The sequence below is a fragment of the Lepeophtheirus salmonis genome, chromosome 9, assembly GCF_016086655.4.
Source record: "Lepeophtheirus salmonis chromosome 9, UVic_Lsal_1.4, whole genome shotgun sequence".
NCBI classification, from domain to species: domain Eukaryota; kingdom Metazoa; phylum Arthropoda; class Copepoda; order Siphonostomatoida; family Caligidae; genus Lepeophtheirus; species Lepeophtheirus salmonis.
In genome coordinates this window covers 3,768,309-3,794,263 of record NC_052139.2, presented here as the reverse complement: position 1 = coordinate 3,794,263, position 25,955 = coordinate 3,768,309, and the positions used below count along the sequence as shown (strand labels likewise).

General features: G+C 31.3%; 1 protein-coding gene across 2 annotated transcripts; it reads left to right on the top strand.

Moving 5' to 3' along the window:
• The first annotated feature begins 1,471 nt into the window (after positions 1-1,471).
• On the top strand, positions 1,472-25,955 carry LOC121124628 (homeobox protein ceh-31). Of its 2 annotated transcripts, none has more exons than XM_040719801.2 (3): positions 1,472-1,753; positions 12,396-12,586; positions 25,733-25,955. In XM_040719801.2, exons 1-3 carry the CDS (start codon positions 1,510-1,512, stop codon positions 25,868-25,870), a joined length of 573 nt encoding a protein of 190 aa, XP_040575735.1. In that variant the 5' UTR covers positions 1,472-1,509; the 3' UTR covers positions 25,871-25,955. The 2 variants fall into 2 exon arrangements, with proteins under 2 accessions (XP_040575735.1, XP_040575733.1); XM_040719799.2 differs by lacking the exon at positions 25,733-25,955 and adding an exon at positions 14,732-15,061.

Sequence of the window (25,955 nt, the reverse complement as noted above, 5' to 3'; positions counted from 1 at the left end):
AGTATATGGACTTCAAAGACAATTTCTAGCTCCAATGGAGTCATTCTAATGTTTCGTAGGTATGTAGGTAAAACCTTGTCTACGCGCTTCTATTATCTCTGCAATATATTAAATAGGCTATATCTAAGGATCAAAGTGTCAAAATTCATTTGCCAACTTTTGCATAGTAAATAGTGTTGGATCGGTATAAACATAATAAAAAGTATGCTCCATCAGACCTACTAAAATTTATAATTCCTAGGGCAGGTCCTTATTGGTCTTTGATAGTCACTTCAACTGCTGAAAAAAATGAAAAGAGATCAGAATTATGAAGCTTAAGTTGAATTATGAGTTGTGTAACTAATGATTGAATCAAAAACACATAGCTGTATACGAAAAATAATTCGGACACCCATGTTTCTACATATGACTCAATGAGTAAATATATCACCCAACTTCTTAAATACCTATATTGAATGGTAAGGAGATCAGATAGATAAAAAAAACCAGAGGGGTGAGAAGAGACTTATTTGGATCTATCACTAATGGTAAAATTTAAAAAAAATATTCAAAATATTTAATCCGGCAAGATATAATTATGTGGACCTTATTTCATCAATAGATAACTAATTTGTTAACGACAAGCAACCCGTGTTACAAGATAAATGATGTAGCTTTAAAAAATATCTCTATTAACTTGGCTATATTTAATGTTTAAAAGATAAAATATATATTGAAGGGATCTACGGTCGTTAAAATTAGCCACTACCCAACAGGGCTGGTTATTTTTTTCTACTAGACCTTTGAAAAATGAGTAAGCCCTGAATACTACAAATATCGTATTATTTTTAGACTAGTACAGAACTAGTAAAGAGGTATTTTGGTTTCAAAATTAGGTATGTTTTGAGGGTACAAAACTACACAGGAAGTCAAATATTGTGAACTTTGTCCAATAAAGATATGTTTTACTTCCAAATCACCTGTCATATATATTTTCGACGATTGAGACGTTGTCGAAAGGTAATATTTATGATTTGAACCCAAAATTGCCAGTGTATATGCGGTATTGAAGGTATGGAGTTACTAAGCCAAATGGGCTAGACACAGGCCACCCTAGAAAAGCCGACTGTTTATTTAGTACCCACGGGTTAGCGTTGCTGTTATATCGTAAATACACTTTGTAAATAGTGCAATTTTACAGTATAATCAAAATCAATATGTCCTCTAATAATAATGAGGGTATTTATTTAACATCACATGCCTACAACCACAAGTAGGGGGGAAGAAAAGAAAGTCGTAGCACACACACATATTAAAAATTCCCTTTTCCGTCAGGATCCCGCAAAAGAGTATTTTTCATTTGCTCCAAAGAGAAAAGGCGGAGAATTCTCAGCTATTTGTCGACGAATAAAAAACACAGCATGGTTTTTACTCATCAACCATCCTGAATATGGTTTATTCTCTCTTTCTCTCTCTCTCTATCAGTTGATCATTTATTATTCACTCTCTGGGATATAGTGCTGTAGTATTATGGATCATAATAGAGACATATATTTGGGTCTTGGAGTGGATGGAGATATTTTTCTTAGAGAGAAGCGAAAACGGATCTACCAGTCTTCTCCAACCGCTCCAAATAACCATAGCCATATTCATCATCATAGTAATATCCATAATAATAACAATGAATCAGTGTCCAAAGGTGAACAATTTTCCATCGATTCACTTCTCAATGATACCAACAACACATCCGTGAATACAGAATTACATTCAGAAAGTAAGAAAATATTGATTATACTATGAGCTCAGTAGTGGTATATTCGAGTTATAACTATCTAGTTCGAGTAATTGAATATTGAGCCGAGTTCGACTAAAAGTATTTACTTGAATTGATCAAATCTAAGTGCAATAGTTATGTCAGTTTGACTATCTCAATAATACGTAATTTTTAGTGGGTCAACAATATTGAAAAAAAAAATCAAGAAAAGTTAAATATCCAATCATTTCTTTATTTGATATCTATACGAGATGTGGTGCTCAAAAAGTAAAGGGATTTTGTATTTGTAGGAAAAAATATTAATTTTAATTCATATTAATTTATTAATTAGTACTTATACCGTCCCCTTTAAATTAATTCCTTCTCCGATACAATATATGCACTTCTGCCATCGCTTTTTCCAATCTTCGAAGCACTTCTCATAAGCCCTTTTCGGTATAGCCTTGAGCTTTTATCTTCTCAATCGTTGCAAATCTCCGTCCTTTCGTAGTTCTCTTCAGTTTTGGGAACTAAATAAATTCACATGGGGCAAAATTTGCTGACACTCGTCACATGCCCAAAACGTTCGAAAAAAATTTATAACTCGAGCCCACCGATATGTCAATATTTTCAGCAACTTCTCTGATAGCGATTTGACGGTTTTCATCTGTTATTGACGTCCTTGGGCGTTTAGAGTAAAGCTCTTCATTGATATCGTCTTAGCCATATAGTTATAGTTTCTACCACTTATTATGCCACTACTAACATTAGAATTGTTTTGAAGCGCTTAATTTCATTTTTTACATAAATAAATGGATGCAAATTCTTTGAAACATGTTTTAAATAGCTCAAAATCGCCGAACACGCTAAATACTTCTAACCGTTATGCCTCTCATAAATAAATAAGGATATTGTATAGCTGAAAGAGTTCATATATTTTCGTGGCGAGTTTACTAACATAAAAGAAAATCGAGTACACCAAAATGCCCGGAATACATGAAAAGTTACCTTACTTTAAGAACACACCTCGTATACTTCATAGACATATTTAAGTCAATTTTTAGCTTGGTATTCATTTTGATATCCAAGACTTTTAGCTATGTAGTTTAAAAGCTTTATTTGATTTTGATATTGACTTACGCTATTCTCCAATATCACCCATTTTAAAAATAACCTGTAAATTTATTATTCTTTTATTGTGACTATCAATTTTGGCTACTTTAAGAGTCATTTCCCGCGCACCCTAAGGGTTTATATTCTATAATTTGCTGATATAAATGGAAAAATTAAGTTTTTTTATATTCCTAGAATTACTTGAATCTAACACTACTTTTAATACATAACTATGAATAATTTTAAAATGTCTTGAGTATGGGTTTTTTACACATAAAAATAAGAAAAAGAAAGAAGAATTTAGAAATTCTTATACTGATTGACATTGACAATATTATTTCTCAAAAAAGATTGTTGGATTTCAATCATTTTATTCTTTAAAATGTCCGCTTAATTTTGTATTTAAATCTACAAATCGTAATCGGTCAAGAGCGCTTTTAAAATGTACTCTTATAATTCTTCATATTTGACAAATATTGTAATAAAACAGTTTTTAAGAACTTTTGAAAAAACTACTTTACAAAAATGTATAGCACTATCTCACAAATATTGTATTAGAAGTTAGTTTTCCAAAATGAAAAATAACTTGTTCGTATAACAATGACATCAACTTTGACCGAATTAGATGCCAAATAAATATAATTTGTTTCTTTAATAAATTTATTAAATCAAGTTAAATACTCATTTTTATACAATGAGTTAAGTTGTATAGAAAAATATGCATTTTAACTTTCTTGAACAAAAAATGATTTAAATTTTGAGGTTTACTTTAAATATTTTTTTTTTTTTTGTAATTATTAATTTATTTTGTCTACTGAATTAAAAAAGTTAACCTTGTACAAATTTGATATGCTATAAAAATATACATACATATGTCATTTTTTTTTTTTTTTTTTGTTTCATCGAATCAATAAAAAACACACAAGTAAGCTAAAATAATTTTTTCTCTAAATTGAGTGGAGACTACAATTCTACAGATTAATTATTGTCAATGTCTATCAAAGTTATTAGCAACACAAATATCCACTATTTATAACATCGATATTTGGGAAAAAATTGTTAAACTCTCGATATTTTGTACATTCCACTCCAGGCTCAATACATATTTAATTACACCCGCATATCAATGTATTTTAAATACTTCTTTTTTTTCTTTTGCAATATATGCAAATACATATATATTTTTATTGATAATATCACCTACCTCCTTTTCGCAAAAGATAAAAGGACAAATTTAGGTGTGCATTAGGGTGGTCCTTAAAAATCAATGATTTACTTTGAATTATATCACCCTTTTAAACAAAAGAACCCGTTGTTTGGGGCACTATTCCCTTGTCAGAACCAGTGGTACAACTATAATTTATTTTACGTTCCCTCTGCGTTTAAAAATATAAACGTCAGCAAATGATGAGAAAGGTAAAATGTTAATGAAAAGTTTAAGAGCCAAGGTCAGCCTTTGAATGTTGCTTAAATGTTACAATTTTTTCACAATTAGAACCAATTAAAGGGTGGAAAATGAAAGTAAAAACATATATCTTCCAATACACAATAAGGGCCACCCTAATGTACATATGTAGATATTCAATTATAATCAAACAATTGTTGCAATAATGACGTTAGCAAAGTAAATATTTTAATAATGATAGTAGTAAAAATTCAAGCACCTATAGACTAGAAGGTGTAAAATGAATTACCGTTTTTTCGCAAGACGAACAGATGTAAAAGATGTTTCTGGTTATGAAGAAGCGTAGTTTTTGTATTCAGGCCTGTGGCTACTACAGGAGGAAGGTGCTACATAAAAACAATTAAATTATTTCAAAAAATTGTTTTCCAAATTTATTCTTATCTAAAAAAAAAGTGAACTCTCAAAACTTTTAATAAAATATTTCTCAAATTGTTTCATTATTTTTTTATTTTTCCTTACTAAGCAATTTTTCAAAAAAATTCTCCCATTTTAAAAAAAAAAAAAGAACCCCCTACCCAAACAAAACGGCTAGTGTTGTGTTGGTCCTTATTTATTCGGTACTCTGCAGTATCAAGACCATTCCTATCGGTTATTAGGACTTTCAATGAATCGGTCCTTGGATTTTTTCCTAAAAATATCGATGGGCTATTCATCCAAATAAAATATAATGGTATGTGTTCAGAGCAGTACACATATCTTTCAAAAATTATTCATATTTTCATTATAATACGAACATATTATAATTTTTCTCAAATATATAATTTATTCTACTAAACAACGGAATAATTAAGAAAAATAAATTGGGTACGCTGTATAAGTTTGCTTGCACGTCATGCTTGCTCTTTCTATCTCGAAATGAGGGACAGCGACAGCAAATAGTTGAAATTCAGATATTGCAACCATTTAATAATTAGGAAAATAATATATTTTTGAATTAGGCAGACAGGGTATTGACTTTTTCGAGAAATTCGCGGCATTTTAGGAGGATGGAATGTATGATTCTGAGGAGGAGTTGTAAGTAAATCCCTGCACTTAGGGATGAGGCCGGAGAAGATTACTCCAATTAAGTCACGCACTGCGTCTTTTTCTTTTATCTAGCATGAACCATCTATGTATTATTAATATTCCACGTAATGAACGTCATAGATATCAGTGAGAGGAACTTCTACGTCATCAAATCCATTAACTCACGATTCAGAAAATTACTATGAACTATAAATACAAATATGCTGTAAAAACTTAAGTGATCGTGGAAACTTAATCGAGAAGTTGTGATCGGCTGAATCGAGATCCCTGTCCTCTTCTTCCATTAATATATTATTCGCTTTGTGAAGTTATTTCGTTTGGAGGGGCCTTGGTTTTTGGAATTGCATTAAAAACATGAAAAAGTTCTAAATTCATGGCCATCTACAGAAAATTAAATTTTGTGGGAAAAAAATAAAATTCAAAAATCCACAGCTATCAATAAAAAAATAGATAACAAATATTACAGCTACAGCCCCTGCCGACCCCCCCTACTTATTATTAAAAGGTTGCGATGATTGAATTTCAACTTTTCGCTGTTTTTGTCTCCAATTTGAAGAAAATATGACATGCAGACAAGCTTATACAATTTACCAAATACAACACACTAAATGATGTCACGACGGATAGATTTTAGTTTCTTTAAGGACCGAAAAGTAGCACTGTACTGTACTGCAGTTGTTGATACTAAATAAAGACCGACGACATAACACCAGTAACATCCCTGATTGTAATGTGTAGTCTTTAACTGTTGTTTGAAGAAAAAAAAAAATGAAATACTAATTTGACCTTGAATGTAAGACATTTTCGAAGGAATTGTCATAATCTATTTACATGCTTGAAATATGTACAAATGTATTCATATACTATCTGAAGATCTCTAACATATTTAACAAATACTCTTTCTCTCTCAAAAACAAATGAGCGAAAACTTGGGCTGAGGTGGAGTACATACCGAGTGGTCCATCAAAATCTAAACACTTTGAATGTTATACTTCAATCAGATATATTTTTTTAATTAACAATAAAATTTCAACAAAATTAATACTATAAATAGATGTTTGTCTTAGATATATTAATCATTAATATAATCGGTCTCCGCAGTAATGATGGCTTCCAGGCGGTGGCGGAAGGCCTAGCACTTGATCCGGATATAGTGCTCTGTCATGGTGTCCCAGTGATGGGGCACAATGGCTTTGAGGTCCTTGGTGTTTGGATAACAGACACTGCAGGCTTTTTCCTAGACATGCATCAAAAATGTGTAGTCAAGGGGATTGGTATCATGGCTGTAATTGGGCCAAAAATGTCAAAAAAAAAGAGTTCAAAAGAACTCACATGACTCATTCTAAAGAGTCTTGCAACGGAGGAGAAGGATTTCTTTCATTTCTGTTGTCAAAAGTCTCCATCCACACCCAACTGGTGGGAGTGCATAAATGAAAATTTGTGTATCACATTCAAGTGTCATTTTCCCGACATGTCTAGATGAGCTAGAGAGCTTAGCTTTGTTTAGTTTTTTAACTAATTGCTTATTCTTTAATATATCGAAAAATGAATTCATTTCAATCACTTAACCTTCATTTAAATTGAATTAGTAATTGCTCAGATTTCAATGAACCCCCCGGTAGCAATCATCAAATTATGTTGTAATATTTAAAGATATATATATATATATATGTACATTAGAACGCCCCGTTTTCGGGCCGATATATTTGTACCTCTTCACCTAGTCTTTTTTTTTTATGTTTCTTTAACTGGTCAGATGGAGTTGCACTGATTAAGTATAAGTAAACATTATGGTTTAACAATGGCTCTATTTCAACCTTGGAATTGTCTTTAAAGCCCATATACGGGTGTTAATATTAAATTGGCCCTTCCATGCTTTTTTTGTGTTTTTTTATTTGGCAGAAACATTGTTGTATCAACAAACTTTTGTGAAGTTTTTGTCATCATGGTAATTTGTGCCGGTGACAATAAAAACAAATTCACTTTGACAAGGTTTGAGTCCTTTCAGGCCTTTTTTTTAGTCGAAATTGGCCTTTTTCATACCTCTTCTACAGTCCCTAATACGAGCTTTAAGTCAAAAGTTAAACTTTTAACAGAATTTAGTATGTGATTTATCTGTTAAAAACCTTGTTTTAAATAAATTAAGAGCCTGAAAAGAGCTAAATAATTTGCTACTTCATTAACAAAAATTATATTCATTCGTTTTGCTTAACAATTCAACAAACGTTAAATTTTTCTTTGTTATGCTGAAATGAGAGAAAATGAGCAATTCCGAGTGTAAAAATTAACTAATCTTCTAGCACTGTTCAATTTCCTTATATAATTTACAGCTTGTATAGGTTAAGAGGAGGAGTTAATTATTTAATCGCCAATGCACTCATTTTCTTTTATTTAAAAATAGATATGTGAAAATACGTGTATTTTAACCGGGCAAAGATTCAACTATACAGTTTGTAACGTCATTATAACACAGTTGTAACTTGTACCAGCAAATTTTACAATTGTATAGTTTTACAAGCTTGAAATGCGCGCATTTTAGCATCTTGAAATAACATAGAAAAATGGAAACCTTTATAAACTTATTGTTGATAAAGTAGGGAAAACGAAAATCATTCAAAACATCTTAAAACTCTTATAAATTCCAATTTTTTTCAAAATAAAATTTGTTAACGTCTGTTTTTTTATTGTAGTTTAAGGATAAAAAAAATATTACCACTAAATCGGGACAAACTAATGTACATACACTTTCATGAGGAATCTACATACTTGAAATTGTGTATCTATGAATCAGAGCAAGTATTTTTAATATATGTACAAACATATTTTGTATTTACAAACATAGAGATGTGATTGAAATTATAAATGATGCTTTTGACAGCAAAAAAAAAAACGAAGAAAAAAAAATCATTCATAATACATATGAAAAATCATTAAGGATATTTTACACATTAAAATGAAAATATTTTAATTAATTTTCTGTCAAAGAAAAATGTATAATTTTTTTTCCAATCAGGAGTTTATTTTTTATCAAAGGTATATAATATCTACAATGTTTAAAGATGCATTATTAATGAGGCGATAAGAAATGATTTTATATATCACTATACAGTGCCTCAACATAAAAACAACATAGAATAAAAATCAAAAAAAGGAGAAGCCCCCAATTAATTATTTAAATTTCAAATATATATAGGGAGCAAAAATTTCATAGACATATTTGAGTCCATTAAATACTTAGCATTCAAATTTCTGGGATAAGTGAAGATACCTAAGAATATTAGCTTTAGTTTTTAATGAAGAAACTTAATTTAGCCCGGATATGACTTTTTCATATAAAATATATCAGTTTCTTAATTTTTATTGTTATAATCATTTTTGTCTACTTTAAGTGTACTTTGTAAGACCACTAAAGGTTGAATACAAATACTTTTTTAATAAAAATTTTAGATTTAGGGTTAAAGTATTTACGAGGGTCGTTTGAAAAATGTATTGATTAAACATTACTTTATAAAAGATGAAAAAAAAAAAAAAACGAACTCATTTTTCTTTTCATAAAGTAATGTTTAATCAACAAACGAAATTCTTTTTCGTCCCCTTTTTGAAAATCACTCCACTTCCCCGATTGAAACAAATGCCAAAGAGAAAGAAAAAGAGTGGTCTGGCTCAAAGTTGGTGTGTGTTCTTCCAAGAGATACTAATAATTAAACATAACCTCGATACACTCCAGTAGAGCCAACACTCATACTACGAGGCACAGAATTTTCAAACTACACTCGTAGTGATTGCTTCATTCGATTTTTTTTTTTTTAATTTTATTATCCACTCCATTTCAGCAGTGCTCTCATTAAGCAGTAATCAAAGATATCACAGCTGTTTATGTTATATATTTATGGTAAAGAGTTATCAAGGATATGAGTCGAATAATAGTTGTGAATTTTACAATTTAATTAGATATGCAGTGTGTCAAGACAAAAATAATCTTGAACAAAAATCAAGAAATATAAATCTGCCCCAAGGTTATAGAGAAATACAAGCTTAGAACATCATGTAGTCGAGCTTCCTAGAATTTTCAATTTGATGTATCCTACCGACTGCTGGGCAAGACAAACAGATTTTGACAAAACATCCAACCAATCATAGTGTAAGACAATACTATTGCTATAATTTTCAAATTAATGTATCTTACCTACTGTTGGGCAAGAAAGACCGATTTTGACAAAGATCCCTCATACACTATGACGTCAATATTAAAAAGCTTGGTGGAAGTCAAACTTCAGTTGTACACGCATTATGGTATAATCTTATAGTTCTATTAACCTTGATCTACCCCTTGTTTGTAAAACCTAGTATCCACATGTTTTTTAGCTTTTTGCCTTGTGAGCTTAAAAAAAACTTTGCAGATGAATCATCTCACCTCATCTCCCCATTAATAATTTTTGTCTGCAATAAATAATAACCATATTCCATTTTGTATGGCAAAATAATAAAACTCCACTTTTTTGTGATTGTAAAAGCTATTTAGACTGTTTAAGTAGCTAACTAGTTAGGATTAAGTCAAATTACTTTTTTTTCTGAGCAATAAAAATCATGACTAATTTATCAACAGAGTAAATTATGTTTTCCCGATTTACTTGCTTTGATAAATTAGTCATGATTTTTATTGCTCAGAAAAAAAAGTAATTTGACTTCATCCTAACTAATTAGGTACTTAAACAGTCTAAATAGCTTTTACAATCACAAAAAAACGGTGGTTGTTCACCTGTGGATAATAAATTGTGCAAACAGAAGGTCCATAGTCAATTTTGAGAACAATCATTCTAGCCTGCATTTGTGTTGACGAGACACATATAGAATGACATCGAATAAAAATAAATATGACCCATCTAGATCGATATTTCAAAAAAAGGATAATAATAAAAATAAATGAAAAGACAAATCTTAAATTCCTTGCTTTCACTGTGAAAGGGAATTGAAATGTTTGTATTTGTGTACGTCGTCTATCCTAAGTCAGACAAAGAGAAAAATAATGAGGAATAGAATAAAGAGTCTTTGAAAGAATAAAAATTATAATTCTTCGGATCTTATTTCAAAAGGAAACAGAGAAAAGGCCCAAAATAAGTTGGTAGTTGGCCAACTTTACAATTAGTATTCAATAATTGTTCATAGCAGCTTAAAAGAGCTATTTATAATTCAACCAATCAACGTTCAGAACTCGGATAAGGAAAAGAAGCCGAAACATCGACAGCTGACCTTAAAAGGCAATGTTTATTTGTTGTTTTAAAGAGGTAACACCTTAATACCTACATACAATTTTACATTACTATATCTAGTGATGAAAATCCTGTGTATTTTATAACATGCCCGGGTTTTTTTTTAAATTGGCAATCTGAAGAATAAAAATTTTCTCGGCTTTTATCAGTGTTACATTAAATCCTGAGTAGTGAAATTTATTTTCCATATTCCAAGCTTGATCATAAAAGACGGTGAGTACTCTATAGGATTTGTTGCGGAGGTTTATTTGTAAGTCCTTGTTGGACTTAGCGTCGTAGAATTGAGGATCCATATCGAAGTCATTCTGTCCTTGATCTTGTTTATTTCCTTATTCTCCCTCGTCACAGCTGATTGTAGCTGATCTAACGAAACATCATGATAGCTAAACTGCTCTCCTTCAAAAAGTTCTTCAAAATGTCTGGGTGTCCTTATTGATTTTTTGGTTTCTATTTTTAAACAAAGTACAACCATTTTTTATCGCTAGACCGGTTTTAAAAAGAGTTACATTTCGGCTATCTTCCTTGACTTTTGTTCTCTAATGTCAAAATGATGCCCTGTAGATTGTTTGTATTAGGGCCTTGGTGAGCAGATATTTTTATAGCGTTAAAAGTCAACATTCGAATATTAAAACTAATTTAGTCCAGTTTTTTATGGAAATATTTAATTTGTCATCTTCAAAAAATAATTAGAAGCAGTCTGATAGAAATGTCAAAGTCTACTAAATTTTTCAAAACGGATCAAATTTCATATTTATAGAAAAGAAGGAAATAAAAAAAAATGTCACTTCGATAAAAAAAAACTCTCTGAGGTACTCCTCCTCTCCTAAAAATACTTATCATGGACCATAAAGGTCTCTACATTTTATCTTTGCTTCAAACCTTACTCATAGTAAAACCCTCTTTGAAGCTGACACCAGTAGTGTTGTGTCTCTCCTTCTTTAAGACCAAAGACTACAATCCCATCCATCTCTGTCCGGTCCAGTTCAGTTCTAAATATTTGTCTAGAAACTTATAAAATTTCGTTCTTCATGACGTTACTCAAGTCTATTCCTTATTTTTTTAAATAAGTTCTAATCATGACAGTCCAAAAGACCGATGATCATAAGCAATTATAGGATCGGTTTTGAGACTGGACTAGACTAAATAAATAAGGACGAACACAAAACTAGATGACACCGCCATACTACCCATCAGATCCTGGCCAGCTACAATACGGTTTGAATCTGTACAGCTCGAGACGAAAGACTACCATGAACTAAGATTTTATTCTTTTTTTAGGTGATTGGTAGAGTTTGGAAAAGAAGTACTTTACTATTGCAAAATCCGGAATGATTCTAAATCTTTTAAACGGAGTATTAATATATTTGATACTCCTTTATCATCTCGGAAAATGTATAACGCACTTAAGGGACTGTCAAATGAGAATTATCTCCTCAATCAAAGTGTACATACCCTTTAGTCGTTCTTCCAATCTAACAATCTATTATATCATGGAATGTCCAAAAATTCCAAGAAGCCTGTAAATGCTTTAATGTTTTATTATTTGCCTTTAGCCCAAGGACATGATGTATTCGTATATACATAAATAAATTGTAAGAGGTTGATAACTACAAAGTAGTGTTCTTGAATTTCAATGATAAGATTTGAGTAATTTCAAAAGAATTTGATAGGAAAAAAATACATTATACTATATGATTATGTGATCTAAATGGGAAAAATGTTTTGTGCAAGTATTTTCGTTTTTATATAGTTCTATATACATAATAATATTAATGTCCTTCATGTTTAGTAGTTTTAGGGCATGAGAACAACGGAGAAGGGAGTCCCAGCTCCAAAGAATGTTTAAGGAACAAGAGAGCAAGAACAATCTTCACACCAGATCAATTAGAACGCATGGAGCAAGAGTTTCAAAAACAGCAGTATGTCGTTGGCCCTGAGAGACTCTATCTTGCAGCATCCCTTAATCTCACAGAAGCACAAGTAATCATAATATGCATATTTAATATTTTTATACATACCTGTACGAATACATTAAATATATGTAACCTATAGTATAATCCTTTGACAAGACATCACGATTAATATCAGTGTGTTTACTCACACGAGAGAATAATTCTTTTGAATTAAATCCAATTTAGATAATGCAAATGAATTCCATAATTGTTATTTTTTTTGTAATTTTTTTTTCGTAATTGATGAAATTGTATTTTTTGTAATCACCTCCAAAAGAATGAGACTATCAGAAAATCCATTGGTGGTCCATCTACTAGCTACATAATACGTAGAGGCATTACCATATCATACAATCACAGAATTTAATTACGATGAATTCCTGCGAGGTATGTGCGTGTAGCGGGGGGATGCGTGTACGTACAGGTGATGTATTATGACAAGAGAAAAAAAGAAATTTGATTTTCTATTAGAACTATTATATATGTAGATACGTAAATATATAAAATAATAATCCTCTTGAAATGAATAAATTGTCATAGCAATTTGTCAAAGGCTTATAACATTTTTTTTCAATTTTTGAAAAGAGAAAAACATTAAAAGAGACACTCAACTTTGCCTTTTTTGAAAAAAAAAATTTATGGAGTCGTCAGTAGCAAAAGTTTGTAAGTGGAGATTTTATAAAAGACGAGAAAATTGCTCTTGAATTTTTAATAACACTCAATGAATTGAATTTTCAGCAAATCCAACTTTAAGTGGCCTCATAAAGAAACGTTGTAAGAAAATGTTTATTTAAATTGCTGAAAGAGGGGTGATTAAGTTTAGGCAGGACGACGTTCATAGTTTAATTGTTTGTCTATTTTTAGTAAGTCTATAAAATTGTAGATTTTTTTTTCCCAATAATACCTGCTAAATTTTATTTTGGTTGTTTTTTGATATCAACAATAACAAAGGCGCAACAACCTCTCAAGGTTGATGAATCAGGAAGACTCCTAACAATATTTTTGACTGTTAATGTCTTATCAGCGTAGTCTACTCAAATCTTATTCCTTGGCAGGCACGTCAGGGGTTAAACCCTATAAATAACTATTGGAGGCTTATGGGGAATTAAATCTCAGTCGATCCAGGATTTACAAACATTACAAGAAGTTCAGAGACAGCTCAGAGTGCATTGATGATGATCAATGAAATATCTTTCAGAAACACGTTTTGGTACAAAATACGAACTACAAACTGTAATAGAGGGGTTTAGTACATCCATTAGTGCAGAGGGCTAATCCAGGTCATGGAGTTCTGTTTGAAAAGAATATACAGGTGCATTGAACCAATGGGGCTTATGTTTTTGTTAGTAAACCCTCAAACAAACAAATTATAACCTTAGTTCTGCCCATACTTGATCATGACTCGTACAATTGGATTTATTTCAGTAGCTACAAGACATACATGGGGCCAAGTATATTTAATTGTACTTAAGTTTAATGCAAATACTTCATTGAATTTTTAGATAGCAGTATTAGGCTTATTTTTAGAAGGTATTTAAGTAGTTTACAATAGGCCTGATCTGCATATAAGTAGAAGTGAACGTACTATGTTTTGTGTCATGAGTTGGTCTACTTTTATAGAAAGTCAATGACTGTAAGTGAGCTTAGGAAGTCTTTGCAAGGAATACAATTTATCGTCCAAAATAGAGAGGACAGGTATAATCATTTTAAGCTGATAATTCCGTCTTTTATATAGACAGATTAAAGTCACTTTTGATCTTTCAAAAACCCCGTAGCAATTCTGGATTTTCTAACCGACGCAGCTAGATAATATATTCAGAGTCAAAGACTCCCAATATAAACATTTATCACTTACAACTTCAAATACCTATAGAAAATTTTCACTCATGTCATAAATTACATCATAATTGAAGGAGACGTCATCTTGGGAGCTCAATATTGATATTTTTACTAGATAAAATCGCCAAATTTCCAATATATCCTGTTAAAGCTCTATCAAATCCCTTAATGAATAAAAAAGCTTAACACTTGCATTGGATACTATTTGATGACAATGACAGACAAATGATATTTGTATATAATCAAAGTAATATGTACTGAATATTCCATATGGGCTAAAAAGTCCCAGGCATCCTATAGAAATGGCGTTTTTTTTAATACTCTTTTTTTTCAGTTAGTACCAGCCATCCAATGGCAGCTTTCAAAATTTACTGGCAAAATATCAATAAGTTTGCGAGTTATTGTGCCAAGTGGGACGCTGCTTTTGTTATTTCCAAAACAATTGATCAAAAACAATTACGTGTTTAATCTTACACTGCTTCTTGATGGAAAAAAGAACCTATCAAACTAATCAATGGCTCAAAAAGCGATATGGGGACTCCACTCTATAAAGCGAATAAAATATTACTAATAATTTTAATAATCCATCTTAGAACGGAAAAAAAAAAAAACCCAGGTTTTCATTGTTAAGCCCGGAACTTCTTAGCCCATGTATTATTTTAGTACATTTAAACAGACAATGGGATACAATTTTTATAGACAGTAAGGATTAAGTCCTTTTATTTCTTGGTCTCATTTTGACATCCAATAGTTCACTATTTTCCTTAATATTAACAAAAAAAGAGCTTTCATTGTGACAAAGCTGGGTTGTTGATGCCCTCAAAATGAACGACATCTAAATTGTAATTTCATGTGCCTATGCTCTATTTTGAATTATTGAAAATATGTTTCATTTTTAAAAGAAAATACATAAATTCATTTTCATAATGGCCAGTAGAAAGTACATTGAAGTATTTAAGCATGTTTTCATAAGTACTACTTTTTAAACCAAGTATCCGCGTTCTTGTGTTTCATAAATATTTGAATATAAGTACCCAATTATAAGACTTAAGGACACTCAAGTACAAGTACCAATGTACTTGACCACATCCTGCTACAAATGATTGGCCATAGACGTTTGGATCTGCACGTTGTTTCTTTTATTTTATCACACAATATTTCCTCTGAAAAGATACAAAAAAAAAGGCCCGTAATCATCTGGTAGTTAGCCAAATAAGTCAATCATAGCAACAGCTGTTTATTTCTTAAGTATTCTTAGACTATGAATTACATAATTATTCTTGTAACCGAATTTAGGCTTTATTCAACTATATTTATAATCTATAATGATTTAATAATAATAACTACAAACTAACATAATTATGTACAACCTTTATTTCATATCCAGCACATGGACCCTCTTATTTACTACTCTTTTTTTATCTAGGTAACTTTATATATGTATATTATAAATAACAAACACAACAATTCAAATATAATCAGATTCACCCCCTCCTAATATCTTAAATAATCTGGAAATCTTCGATCTCTTTTAGATCTTCGCAACACTTGTGTATACGTTGACTCAGATTCCATACTAAAGGTTTGTTCCTTTATTTTTTTTATTTCCTTCCTGAGATCCGACGATATCTTCCGTCTGTATTTCATTAATTCTTTCATCTCGTTTTTCTGCAGTACCATAAGAAAGATCTATAACGCTTTGCTCCTACAGGGCTAAATCTTATAAAGAGACAGTTTTTGTATCAGCTTGAGGAAGACGTACAACAGCATAGTCTGGGTTTGTTGAGATGAGATCAAAAACGTCAACCGAAGGTTCGTACTTGCTTTGTCGCCCATGTCTCTTCATATACACTTTCCCAGGATTCAGTAACCACGACAGAATTGTTGAGCCTTTTGCCAATCGCCTTTGATAAGAAAACAAACATTATTTCATGTGGTGTAGAATTGATATTAGGTTTTAATAAAGAACGTATTGAATGAAGATCATCTTGTCATACCTAATCCCAACAATTTGGACTTAATTATATCGTCTTTAACATAAGGGAAACACTTTTCCAAATTATTCTATTGTATCTTTCAACTTGTTTGTTTCCTTGAGGATGATAAGCAGTTGTTCAACTCATTGCGATTCCTTTTTCGAGTAAAAATTGTTATAACTTCTTAGGCATGAATGATGCTCCTTGGTCACTATGAATGTAGGACGGCATTCGAAACGACGAACATAATTCGGCAAGACAATTAATTACTGTGGATGAGGTCATGTCTTGACATAGAAAAGCAAATGGGAAGCGTGAATATTCATCTATGATTGTCAAAATGTATCTGCTTGAAGATCTAGAAAAAGCTAAGGACCCATAAAATCGATTTCAATCCACTCCATAAGTTGATTTGCTTTGACTAATGTCGAACTATGACCATAATAAAAGATTGGTTTAAGTTCTAGACATACTTTACACCTATTGACTCCTCCTCTTATTTCTTCTAGGGAATAGGGTAGATTCTTAGACTGGAGAAAGTGAGCTAATTCTATTGTACTGATTCCAGGATGAGCTAGACTTTCATGTAAGATTTTGAGGTCATCAATTGTTTGAGTTGAAGCACGAATTTGGGAAAATTAGTCTGCTGTAGTGTACTTCATCGTTAGCTTTGAACATAAAAGAGACGGCTTCATGATCAGTCATTACCATAAAGTGTTTTCGTATGAGAAAATGTCGCCACTTACGAATAGCATCTACGTTGGAATATGCTTCTTTTTCTATAGGTGAATGTCTAATTTCCCTTTTATTTAAAGTTCGTGAATAAAAGGCTACAGGTTTTTTATTTAGAGCTGCTTCGATTGCGAATTCTGAAGCATCAGTCTCGATTGTCATACACTTTTCTGGGTCCACTGCCGCAAGAATTGAATTTGCACTTTCTTTTATATTGTATTAAATGCTATATAGCTTCTTTTCCCATCGGAAAAAGATTAATATTTGTACGTGGTCTTACCTTTACAGATAAATTTTTTACCCATTTGGAATAGTGGGCAAGCATTTCTAGTACTTGTCTTAATGTAGAAATTATTTTCTGGGACAGGAATACTCAATAACGGACGTATTTTATCGGAATTCGGATGAATAAACTGATTTTCTATTAAACATCCCGGCAGAGTTATTTTCCATAGATTATATTTACTTTTTTCTTCATTAATTATCAGACCATACTTTTTAACGGCTTCTTTAAATTTGATTAAGTTATTTTCATATTCTTTTTCAAAATTTTCACATGCTGTAATATCATCTATGTATACATACGTGTATTCCAATTTTTCATTAGAAATTATATAGTCTATAACCCTTTGGAAACCAGACACTCCATTGGTAACGCCAAAAGGATTTTTTGTGAATTGATACAGTTTCCTGCAAGCTTCAAAAACTCTAAATATTTTCTCTTTTTTTAATGACTATCTGATGATAGGTGATTTTCAAGTCAATTGTGCTGAACACCGAATGTCTGGCAATCTTATTTAACAGGTCATCAATCCGTGGGAGCGGATATGCATCTAATAAAGTATATTTATTTATAGTTCGTGAATCATCTATCACAATTCTTCTTTTTTACGATCGTTTGTAGTAACAAGGCCATGAGCCCTCCATGGGGATTGACTTTCTTCGATAATTCCTTCCTTTAACATTCTTTCAATTTCTGAGTCTAAAATTTTTGATTAGGTTCTGAGAATCGCCGTGATTTGATAGTTTTCAGTCGACAATCAGGAGTTAAGTTTCCGAAGATTGTTGGAAACGGGACTTTCATAGTTGAAAGATAGCATATCTGTAACAATTTTCTGGGCCCTCCGAATGGGATTTCAATTTTAGAATGCTCTCGGAGTATGTTATGTCCGAGAATACTTTCACACTAGAGTTTTTGGTAATACCAAGAATTCAACTATATCATAATGTTGTTCCTCGACAACCATTGACAATTCACAAACTCCAACAACGACAGTTTGGGAAGAAGAAGATGCCATTGATACTTTCAACTTAGAAGGAATTATTCTCCAATTATATCTCCAAGTAAGTTCTAATGAGATGAAGCTCTCAGTATTTTCCCTGTCAACTAGTTTATTGACCACCTTTCCATTCAATCTCACTGATAGAATTGCCTTTTTTAGACTTCCTTTCCCAGAGGAAGAAGAGGAAAATAACGGAACGGAAATATGTAACGCTTGTAATTGTAGATGTAACGTGAAGAGCTTCTTTTTTTTTTTCTTTCTTTTTTTTGACAACTTGCAAGCCTTTGAATAATGGCCTCTTTTATTAAAGTTTTTGCATACTGCATTTCTTGCTGGGCATTCTTCACGAGAATGTCAGCTGTACCCACAGAAATAGCAACTCTCCAGAGATGTGGATGCAGCCGTTTAATCTATTTCTTCAATCTCCGAGTTTTCTTTAATAATTTTCTTTTCAGGATCCCTGTTAACAGCATTGGTCAATGAAGAAATGGGTGTTTGAGAATATGAAAGAGCATGACTTTCTGCCGCTTCTAAAGTCCTAGCTTGCTAGTATGCTTTTGCAAGCTAAGTGTTTCATTTTCCAAAATCCTTTGTCTTATGTGTGAAGAACAAAGTCCATTTATGAAGGCGTCTCTTATGTAATAATTTTTTGCTTCTTCAGCACTTACAGATTTGAATTTGCAATCTTTGCATAGAAGTTTGAGGGCTTGTAGAAAATTATCTAGCTGTTTACCCAGTTTTTGTCTTCGTATGGCTAATAAGTGCCTTGCAAAAAATTTCTTATTCTCCTTCTTTACGTAAATTGATAATGATGTTGCAATAGCTTCTTCATTTGTTGCTCTTTCTGATATATACGAAAGTACATTATAAGTTATGTATATAATTATTCAGGACTTCAAGTTTTATTTTTCCGTCTATATCTTTATCCCATATACGCTTTAAAAAGCTTTCAAATATTTTTTCCGATACGTCCATTCCTCGTCAGTACTTGAGGAGCTGGGATCAACATAGAAACGGTATGGCTTCAGGTTATTTATATTGACCTATGCAACTAATGAACAAAGCGTTCCCTGTTAAATCAAATTTGTCAATCAGTAATAACAACTTGAAAAAAAAAAATGAATACTTGCGCACTAATAGTAAAATTTGATGCATGTACTAATAGCTGGTTCTGTATATGTGTTCAACTGACGTTATTACAGTTCTGATGCAACACTCTAAATGTGGCTATTTTTCTAGTTAGATTATAAATACAATGTTTTGATTCTAAATTTAAATTTATATTATATTAAAATAATAATTAACAAGAAAAAAAGGAGACAAGGTTTTTTTTTATTTTCTGTACTGAAGTTTAATAATGCCTGTTATATTTAATACACAGTCTAGGCACGATCACTTATTGTTCTCTACAATCAAGGAAATTAGAGTCACAGAAAACTTATAAACCTTATAATCTTTTTTGTTCATACAAATATTTTATATTAAAACATGTTTTTAAAATAGCAAAAAAAAGTTTTGCTTCATACGTGTTAAGAAACTGCAATTGTTCTAGAGGTAAACGTTAACCAAATTTGCTCAAACTTTGTATTTTTGTTATACTTACCTAGTTTCAGCACCAAAATTAGGTTCCACTGATTCTTACAAGGATTTCTAATTTAGGGGAACTGCATCATCCTACTAAATATATCTGTTTCTATATGATAGCCAAAATTTATATATACAAATAATAAAATGGCCAATATATATATGCGAAGAGGGATCAACAAGAATTTTTATTCCTGTCCTTCTGGCAACGAAGCATAAACTTATTACTTCCTTTATTTATCAAAAAGTATAAATGATAAAATAGCCATGACATATGAAGTGAGAGGAGAAAATGGACTGCTTAGAACAAAATACAATGTGTAATTTTGTGTTTACGAGGTAAATTGTTCAATGCGATATTTACTTTTAAAATGGGCTTTGTTTTTGATTGATTATAATGTCTGTTTACATCACTGTTGAATCCCAATATTGATTAATTGAAGCAATTACATTAGTGAAAGTATTTCCATTGCGTGTTTGTAGTATAAGATAGGTGCATTTAAAAAAATATTGAGGTAGAGAATGAGTATGAGGGAGTTTGCTTACCTAAAAAGGCGAAGGATGAGTTGAACAGGTGACTTACAGCAAATTACTCTAGATTTTCAATCAATGGCAGCCGCAATGGCTTTACTAGTTTTATTCAATTGGTGGGATACCCCAAAAAATCAGTAGAAATGTTACATAATCTTATAAAGAGTTTTTCAATAGGGACATTCACATTTTACGTTGATAGGTTTCGAAAACGACGTTGTATTTGTTATTGTTTCTTTAACAGCTGTGCTCAGAAATAATTGTAGTTTCATCATGGAGCAGTATACATTCGAGCAACGCTTGCAAATTATTAAAATTTATTACAAAAGTGCTGAGTCTTTGATCCAAACTTTAAGAGCGTTAACGCCAATTTATGGTCAACGTAATCGACCTGCAAAATCAACAATTCAACGTTTGGCGAAAAAAAAATTGAGTCCACAGACACGCTACATAATGTTCCTGTGCCAGTGAGACAAAGAAATGCACGAAGTGTAAAATATATTGATAACGCAAGCGCATCAATTCAAGATGACCCAAATTCACCTCTTTAGCGCCGTTCTCAATCATTGGGCATCTCTGTGACATCGTTGTGGCGAATTTTGCGAAAAGATCTTGGCCTACACCCATATAAGATCAAGTTGACATAAGAACTGAAGCCGCTTGACCACTTCAAACGTCGGGAATTCGTAAAATGGGCTGAAAGAAAATTCGAAAATGATCCTGATTTTCAACGTAAAATCATCTTCAGCGATGAGGCACATTTTTGGCTCAATGGCTTTGTTAACAAGCAAAATATGCGCTATTGGGCCGGAAAAACTCCACACGTGATTCATGAGGCGCCATTACATCCCCTAAAAATTACTTTTTGGTGTGGATTGTATGATGGTGGTGTCATTGGGGCGTACTTTTTCGTCTACGATGACAATCGCCACGTTACTGCGAATGGAAATCGTTTCAGTCCCATGATAACCGATTTTTTTTGGCTTGAATTGGAAGATATGGACTTGGACGATACGTGGTTTCAACAAGACCACTTCACTCACAGCAATTACAATCGATTTATTGAAGAGTAAGTTTGGTGAGCGTCTTATCTCCAGAAATGAAAGAGTCAATTGGCCGCCTCGCTCGTGCGATTTAACGCCTGTAGACTATTTTCTTTGGGGTCACGTGAAAGCCCTGGTCTACTCCAATAATCTGTCGACGTTAGAAGAGCTCAGAACAAATATTCAACGCGAAATTGCTTCAGTTTCAGTCAATTTATGCAGAAAAGTAGTCCAAAATTGGGTTCAACGATTGGGCTTTGTAAAACGTTCACGTGGTGGTCATTCAAGCAACATCGAATTTCATTCATAAATTAACTTGAGTGTATTTTAACAGCATATAAAGAAATTGTCGATATCTCAAGCCGTTTTCGTTTTGTTTAAAACAAAATATGAGCACTGTTAATGAAAAACCCTTTATATGTTTATAAGTCTTCTTTTGATGATGATCGAACAGATCAGTCTGAAATTTAGCAAGTATACATATAAAATAATCAAGCATGTTTTTATGATATTTTTTGTGTCTACGTCGTCATTAAGAGACTGTTTTTGACCAAAATAGAACCCCTTTTCTATTCTTTCATTCTATCTATTTTTGCTTCTCTCTCTGTGGCTCTACTCCTCTCTTCTCCCACTGTTTCTTTTTAGATCCCCCTCTCTCTTTTCTTCTACCTTCATTCTGTGTTTCTATTCCCACCAATTTAGTTATGCAACGCGGGCACCCCCTACTAATTACTGGTATAAATATATTTAATTTATATACATATTTATGACTAAAAAAATTATTGGCTAAGGGGCTAGCGACACCACTGAACAGCAAGTTCGCATCCATTACCCAGCAGTCGGTAGAACACATCAGATTGAAAATTCTAGCAAGCCCGATCACATGATGGTCTAACCTTGTATTTCTATTAACTTTGGATTATACCCATTCAAAAAATATACTTTTTTGAATTTTGATTTGTTTTGCATTTTTTCTCATAACCCTCATGCTTTTGTGAGAAGCTCGAAAATCATTTTTTAAGGTATCTAAATATGTCTTCTATCCTGCCTTGTAGGCCTAAACCTTTGGACATAAAGTATAGATAAAACACATGATTCAATGACAAAAAAAGACATTAAACTAACAACAAAATTTTAATAATACTTTTATATATTTTATTATCTAAGTATTCAGATTGTCAAATTCCATTATGGTAAAGAGAAATAGCTAGGTGCACGGATGGCAGTACTAAAAATTTACACTCTCAGGTATCAATGTTATTTTATTTTATATTTAGCTATTTTCGGGGGCAAATATATTAATATTTTTGAAAGATTATCCACTAACCTCAAGTTCTTATAAAAAAATTTTTTTTGCCTTTTTTGAAAATTTCTAAAAATAAGTAATGGAGATAGTAAGTTGCATATGAACAAATCCAATGATTAACTAACACGGAAATATCCATCCCAAAATTAATACTAATATTATCTTACACAAAACAATATACGTTAAGAAACATTAAGCCCTGCATAGATTCAATGGTGAATTTTCATAAGTGACACTTACTACAATATTCTGTTGAGCAAAACAATGTACTGAGATGATTACTACAAAATTTCAATTTTATGCAAGTTGCGAAATTTTCAGAATATGTTGTGTAGCAGTTGAAACTTATATAGAGCTGTAGCACCCCTCCATCCCCCAAAAAAAAAAGGAATTTTTTGTAAATAGTTATAGATTTAAGAAATATTTAACTCAAAATTTAATATTTGAAACTTTTTTTCAAAGAATTTTATTTTTGAAAGATAACTTTTGAATTTTTTTTTCCAAAAAAATTAATTTTTGTGAACAGCAATGAATTTTTCTATTTTTTTTTTTCCAAAAAATTGAAGCTTTTCAACTTTTTAAGAATAGCTATAGATTTTTGACATTTTTTCCAAAATATTTAATATTTGAAATTTTTTTCCAAAATATTTGATATTTGAAATTTTTCTTAAAAAAATTTAGAGCACTTATTATAAGAATATTCCAATAATTGATTGTTCCTTACAGGATGTAACTTTTGACTTGACTACTTGATTAACATTCTGTGGTGCATTCAATAGTACAATAAATATTTTTCAGAATGGAAATTTTAAATCGGGAAAAAGTTTATACCTCAAATTTTTGCAATCCTAAGCGTTTATAAAAAATATACTCAGCAAATTTAGCTAACAAAACTGTATAAGAAAAACTACAAAACCCTTGAGATATCCTCCGAATACAAGCACCATGTGGGCATTATTGTGTGCCTTTGTGTCGGGTGATGGCTCAAGGACGCAAATAACTCCATTGATATTTAATTTAACAGATTCGAAACTTTAATGCGGTGTGGTTTGTCCAAATCAGGACATTGGAACCGGATTTATTCACGAAATACTAACATTTTTAAGAGTTTTATGTTTTGAAGCCTACTTTTCTATGAACCCCGTCATGCAAAGCAAAAGATTTGTGATTTACCGAGTTAATTTTGGGATATAAATTTGATTATTTATATTATTATTAAATTTTCTGGATTTTAAATACTCCACCGTATACAGGAAAAATGTACTCTTTTTTTTAGACCAAAAACAGGCAGTTTTTTTTCTTTTTTTCTATTAGTGGAATACTAGTTAAATGAAATAGGGAATTGAATTTATTCAAATCGTATAATGAATATTTTCAGGAATTAAAATAAATTTATTTAAAAATTATGAAACTGATAAATACAAATAATTAGATTGACCAAAAAAAAAAAAATATATATTATTCGTTCATTCAGACACTCATTTCAGGATTGTTTTAATTCAATCACAACTTTCATTTCATAACTTTTCTACTCTAATTAATTACCCATATTTTACCACCTACAAGAGGAAATAGAGAATAATAATAAAACAATTGTACTATTTTTTAATAGTCTAAGGCCTACACTTGTATTCATCATACATCTATAATAGAGGAGTTATTTTTATAAATCAAAATATAATTATAGCATCAATTAAATTGTTTGTAATTAAAATAAATAATGCTGTAATTAAATAAGATATTATGCAATAAACAAATTTTATCCTTTACCACATATTAATACAAATGCAACTTGCATAAAAATGTAATTTACAAACAAATATCCTACTTTTATTTATTATTAATTATTCAGGTTGCCAATGACAAAAAAGATCGCACGCAAACAAATGCTTATGATTTACAGCCCTTAATATATGTACCCCCATTTTATTTTATTTTTTAATATGACACCCTAAGGATAAGCAACATTCGCTAGTTGTTCAAAATAAGAAATGGTTAGGTCTTATTTATTCTGTCCAGTCCTGTCTTTTGGACCGTTTTTATCGACCCTTAGGACCGTCAGTCCTTGCGAACGATCCTTAAGACCAACGATCCTTGGGAAATGTCCTTAAAACCGTCTATCTTTGGCACCAGTCCTTATCTGTCGGTCCTTGGAATTTTTCATACAAATATCGATGGTTTATTAAGGCAAATAAGATATATGAAACATATATTAAGATTATTGCACATATCTTGCAAAAAATGTTATATTTTTCACAATAATACAATATTATATTGTTAATTAGTTATATAATTTATTTTATTAAATAACTGAATAATTCAAAAGAGGAAAAAGACCCTCATTTACGTCACGAGGGATGGATTTTGCATTCTTTAATGGCCAACAGGATGGGACTAGACTGTACCACGGTCCTCGGGCCTAAATCAAGACTGACAAAACGATACATATAAACAGAAAGACAGAAACACAAATTTGGCTTTATTCATATGGATTTCCAAATAACTGAAGTTTGATCCTATTTTTTGAATGTACTACAAAATAATAACTTATAACTAGATACTAGAGAAGTGTAAGTTGCTGTTATCCTGTCAATGTGATCAGTATTTTTTCACTTTTATTTGTCAGCTGGAGGCGATGTATAATACTCTTTAACTAGCGATGGTAATTTCATAGAGCGAGACTTGTGATATAACTGAATTAATAAGAACCTTGTTAATATCAGTTGCATGTTAATCAAAAATCTTTTTTGTTTTTTTAATATACATTCGCTGGGGTTTTAAGCAATTTTCACGTAACTAATAATTACATTTCATCTCATATGATTCGTTAGCAACCTCTACAAAGTTCCAAAAATAAATAAGTCATTTTTCTTTGAATAGGTCAAAGTATGGTTTCAGAATCGAAGAATAAAGTGGCGAAAGAATCATATGATATCAGAACAATCTAAGCTACACAACCTCACAGAGTCTGAAAAGCAGGAACAAGACCCACGCATTCAATTAGATCATAGCAAATAATGATGAAGAAAAATTATTTTATCTTTGTATTATTTTGGATTTAAAAGATTTTTGTTTGTTGATAAAATATAAATAATTTGACGTA